The 5,000-nt window shown below is 38.4% G+C and overlaps 1 protein-coding gene across 2 annotated transcripts in view; it reads right to left on the bottom strand.

Annotated features, from left to right (window-relative positions):
- The window catches only part of LOC113804412 (uncharacterized), a 23,415-nt gene that overhangs the window by 152 nt on the left and 18,263 nt on the right, over window positions 1–5,000 (bottom strand). The window contains exons 3-8 of one of the 2 annotated variants that reach the window (XM_070130831.1): window positions 3,738–3,843; window positions 2,339–2,457; window positions 1,338–2,224; window positions 1,022–1,232; window positions 785–911; window positions 1–292 (exon numbers count right to left, since the gene is read on the bottom strand). The exon at window positions 1–292 is cut by the window's left edge and continues 152 nt beyond it. In XM_070130831.1, coding sequence (XP_069986932.1) covers window positions 151–292; window positions 785–911; window positions 1,022–1,232; window positions 1,338–2,224; window positions 2,339–2,457; window positions 3,738–3,843 — 1,592 coding nt within the window. In that variant the 3' untranslated portion in view covers window positions 1–150. The remainder of the gene's footprint in view (window positions 293–784; window positions 912–1,021; window positions 1,233–1,337; window positions 2,225–2,338; window positions 2,458–3,737; window positions 3,844–5,000) is intronic. The other variant, XR_011399115.1, reaches the window with a different exon arrangement.

Below are 5,000 nucleotides of genomic sequence, written 5' to 3'. Positions count from 1 at the left end.
CATTTATTCGGCAATCTTCTTTGATTGTTCGATGATACACTTCATGGTTCATTTCTCATTTATTCGGCATTCACTATCGCTTGTTCACTGATACACCTCACACTTTTCCCATTTATTCGGCACTCATAGTTGATTGTCCGATGGAACACCTCATGGCTCCTGAATACACGGGAAATTAATGCGTTTCTTGGGAATCCCGGTCGGGCCTTGGTTCAGCTCGCAGAAGCCAGCCATAAGAGTGTGGCACTTGCTCTTCGGATTCCCCCATCGACCCTCGTAACCCAGCCATTGCCTGAAGTATCATCAGAAGTATTAAACATCAAGGTTTATACTAAACATTACATTTATTGTAATGCCTGGAGCATTATCAGAAGTATTAAACATCAAGACCTACACTAAACATTACAATTATTACGAGAATAAGATACAATTCGTTGTTTATACTAAACATTACAATTATTGTGAAAATAAGATATAAGTTTTTTTTTCGTTTATGAGAAAGCACAGCGAAACCCAGCCATCGCCTGGAGCATTATCATAAGTATTAAACATCAAGACCTATACTAAACATTACAATTATTACGAGAATAAGATACAAGTTGTTTTCGTTTATAAGATAGCACAGCAAACCCCAGCCATTCCCTGGAGCAGATATCACAAGTATTAAACATCAAGACCTATACTAAACATTACAATCATTACGAGATTGAGATACCAATTCGTTTTCGTTTATAAGAGAGCACAGCGAAGGCATGATTATATTCTTCACTGTGCCCCTCCCTACCTGTGTGGTTGCTTCAGCGCTGCGCGATCTCTCAAATCGACGACGTCCAAATTGAGCCACGTGCGCCACTCCGTCCCTTCGTCCGTGAGGTCTTCGAGTTGCGGGAAGGAGTTATACTGGTGCAGTCCTGTGAAGAACAATGTCCAATTTATTGTCTTTCTTGTCGTAGTTATCGAGTATATTATCCGGTGGCTGGAAAACATGTTAAGAATGGTACGGAATGACTGACTGCTTTACCTGGCGCTGCCCACAGGCCATGGGATCCCAGGGCCGAATATAGGACTGGATGGGAACTCTCCACTCTGACTATCTTAGGATATTCTGGAGACATTGGAATGCCCTTCCTGGTATCCTGGCCAGTGTACTCGAAGTGTTGATGGTAAGAATTGTATTGATAGTAGGCACCAAAGTTATGAGACGATACGTACATGTTCAGCGGCACACGTCCCTGGAAGGAAAAGTGGCATTATCGAACTCAAAGCATATTCTAAAGAAATCCAATAACATGAAAACAATATGTAAACATACAGCAGAGTACCAAAGCAAAACATACTCTGAACTGGATCGAGACATGTTCCCAGTCTCCAACGTGCTTTCCCATGCCGACTTCCTCCCCAAAACAGGTTCCGTTGACTGGCGGCTTGTACATGCGGCCCAGGTAATATCCGAGGTTGATCGTGCACACGTCTTTCCCGTAGTTGTATGGGTAGAACATCCAGTAAGTGACTGTGAAGACTTGGCTCTCCTCGTTAATTTCGCGTTTCCTCGTTCTGACCGGTCGCTGAGTTGAGACCAGGTCGTCCTCAGGGTGTTTCAAGGGGTATGGCTGAGCACCTTCGCTCTGGTCGCTCAGAGTACCCGGGGCTCTAGATTTAGGCACGTCTTGATTTGTACCACTGAGAACTGAGATCATCGTGGATGTCAAAGGCCTCGGAGTACTTTCTTGCTCATGCAAATTTGGATTATTGCGGGGTTCCGTATAATCTGAATCTGAACCGATTTCCTCACCCTCATCAACGGTAAGGTTGTCATTCCTATTGTTGTAATACGTTCTATTATCATTATTATTTATTGATTGCCTGGACAAAGTCACAGCTTGGCTCTTTGTAGGTGCTGGCGACGTTGGCATAGCGTTTCTCGTGTGAGCTTCAATGGAGGGGGCGGTTGAAGCAGCCTGTGGGGTAGTCAGTGTTTCTGGGGGTGAAGGGCGCTCGTAGGCCGGGTCCGAGGTGCCTTGAGGGGCGTCAGCAGCAAAATCTTGCTCTGACAAACGCGACGAAAATCTTCCAGATAAACCATCGTCGTAGAATTTGGTCACGTGTCGGGATGTCCTCACGGGCGAGGAGTGGCAGGAGTGGATCACGGCGTACACGGGAGGGGAGTGGGTCGGAGTGGGCTTCTTGCCATACAGGAACTTTGGCAGGTGACAGTTTGAGCATTCTGGGGGGGAGCGAGAGATTATTTCCCATTAAAAATAAATAAAGAGAGGAGAGAAAACAAGATCAAATAACCAGACATAAAATCACAACGTGGAATTCCAGGAAGCAGTATTACCTTCGTCAAAGTGCGCCATCAGGAAGGTGTCCCCGCTCGCTGGACCAACAGGCAGAGGACGCAGTATAATAGTGGTCGACCCTTCATTCACACTGATGGGTGGGGCAGTACTCAGGGGGCTTTAAACAGAAGAAAGTTACTTGCTTTCATAATATATATATATATATATATATATATATATATATATATATTAATGCGGTATTCCATATTCGAAGCGGTATATGCCAGTTTATCAACTTTTTTTCTAGTTCAGCCATGTCACTTGTTTAATGTCAAGTTGCCAACATCTGAAACATCCATTGCTTACTGTCGTGTTAACCATGTATTAAACCCATTCACAAGCTTCGAGCTATGTCCAGTGCTTCTCAAACAAATATTCCACCGATATATACACACGTGCATACAGAAACACTTGTGCACATACACACACACACACACGTTTGTGAAAGATTTCCCTAGTAGCAAAGCCTCTCTGACTTTTCCCATAACATGCATAAGGTTTCACACAACCATCAAACTTTCTAATATACAGGTCATATTCACAATTTTGATCTTAATTTATATAAACCCAAGGTATATATATGCAGGTAATTCCACTTCTGTTTAGCCCGTTGAATCTAAAAATGAAAGTGACTTTTTCTCAAGAGTATTCATACAGTTATTAATGGTAAGGAAACCTCTGTTGCCATAAACAAAAGAGAGGAATAACCTCTGTTGTCGTAAACAAAAGAGAGGAATTTTGCTTTTACCTATGTTGATTATAACAATACTGAGTAAAGTATATAGATAATCATTTATCTAGCTATATCTAATAACTCCTGGCACGCTGTCATTGCTTCACACGATGATATTAACTCCACCCTTCTTATGAATTGTTTTTTTCAGTGCACTTTCTTTGAAAATGTTTCAGTAATAACAACTGGAAATAATAATATTAATAATAATAATAATAATAATAGTAATAATAATAATAATAATAATAATAATAGTAATAGTAATAATAATAATAGTAATAATAATAATAATAATAGTAATAATAATAATGATAGTAGTAATAATAATAATAATAATAATAGTAATAATAATAATAATAATAGTATTAATAATAATAATAGTAATAATAATAGTAATAATAATAATAATAATAATAAAGAAGCCTAGAAAAAAATAAAACATTTAACTTTTCACGTGTAAAAAGGCAGAGAGGTAGAGTTTGCCAACTAGAATCTAGGCAGAGTGGGGCTACCTATGTTAAAGCACCTTGCGCAAAATGAGAATGTGTGTAATCAATGCAATAATAGCAATAATCAACAATATTCGAATGATTTTCATGATAACAACAATAATAATAAGGATAATGATAATAATTAAGAGATATACCATCACGGGGAGACCTTACTTGGGGGTGACTTGGCTGAGAAACGTCTGAACATCGTCTGGGTAGAAGTGTTCGTCTGAATGCAGCCACACTAGCGGAGCCCAAGCCCGAGCCACTTCCTCGCGCTCTGAAGGAAGTCATGACAGAGTTAGTTTCGGACACAAACCACGTGACAGGAATAAGAGGAGCAAAGAAACATAAAATATATATGGATGGGAAGGACGTAGGAGCGTAAATATGTATAAAATTACGTATTTATTCAATATGTGCATACGCGTGTGGGTACTTATGCATATATATGGGTGTGTGCGTGCGTGCTTGTGACTGTACGTGTATGTATTTATGTTTGCTTGTGAAAACAGCATAGATATTTATGTAATAATACAATGTGGTTTCCTCCATATCGTATCCACACAAGAAGTATATATTGTACAGTATGCGTATGTGTGTGTAAATACATATATATGTATATATATATATATATATATATATATATATATATATATATGTATGTATATATACATATATATATATATATATATATATATATATATATATCGGCAATACTCGTGCAACGGAAACAGTATTAAATAACTGAAAGAAACAATCACTAATAAAAAGATCAAAACAAATATGAACTTATACGTATACATACATATATCATATATAAGTATACACATATACATACATATATGTACACATACATACACACACACACACACACACACACACACACACACACACACACACACACACACACACACACTCATTATATATATATATATATATATATATATATATATATATACATATCCTGCATACATGTAACCCAGCTATATCTATTGCCATATTATACATACTTATATAATCTTACATGTTTGCCCCAATCGTATCACACACACACACACACACACACACACACACACACACACACACACACACACACACACACACGCATACACACACACACACACACACACACACACACACACACACACACACACACACACACATATATATATATATATATATATATATATATATATATATATATATAAAAAACCCTAAATATTATATGCAATTAAAGTTTACCCCAATCGTATCTCCACGTACATATACATATACGCTGACCATTCTCCCTGTTTATTCCTCTCTTCTTGCCACAGCAAACATTCCAATCTTGTTGTCTATCCCCTTCCGCAAGAGCTATGTATCGATGTAACACCGGTTGTCACAAACTAACAACGTGAATTAAACGACCCTTAAACCACAGCAGGAGATGGC

Source organism: Penaeus vannamei, chromosome 15, assembly GCF_042767895.1.
Source record: "Penaeus vannamei isolate JL-2024 chromosome 15, ASM4276789v1, whole genome shotgun sequence".
NCBI lineage: Eukaryota > Metazoa > Arthropoda > Malacostraca > Decapoda > Penaeidae > Penaeus > Penaeus vannamei.
This window is presented reverse-complemented; position numbering and strand designations above follow the sequence as displayed.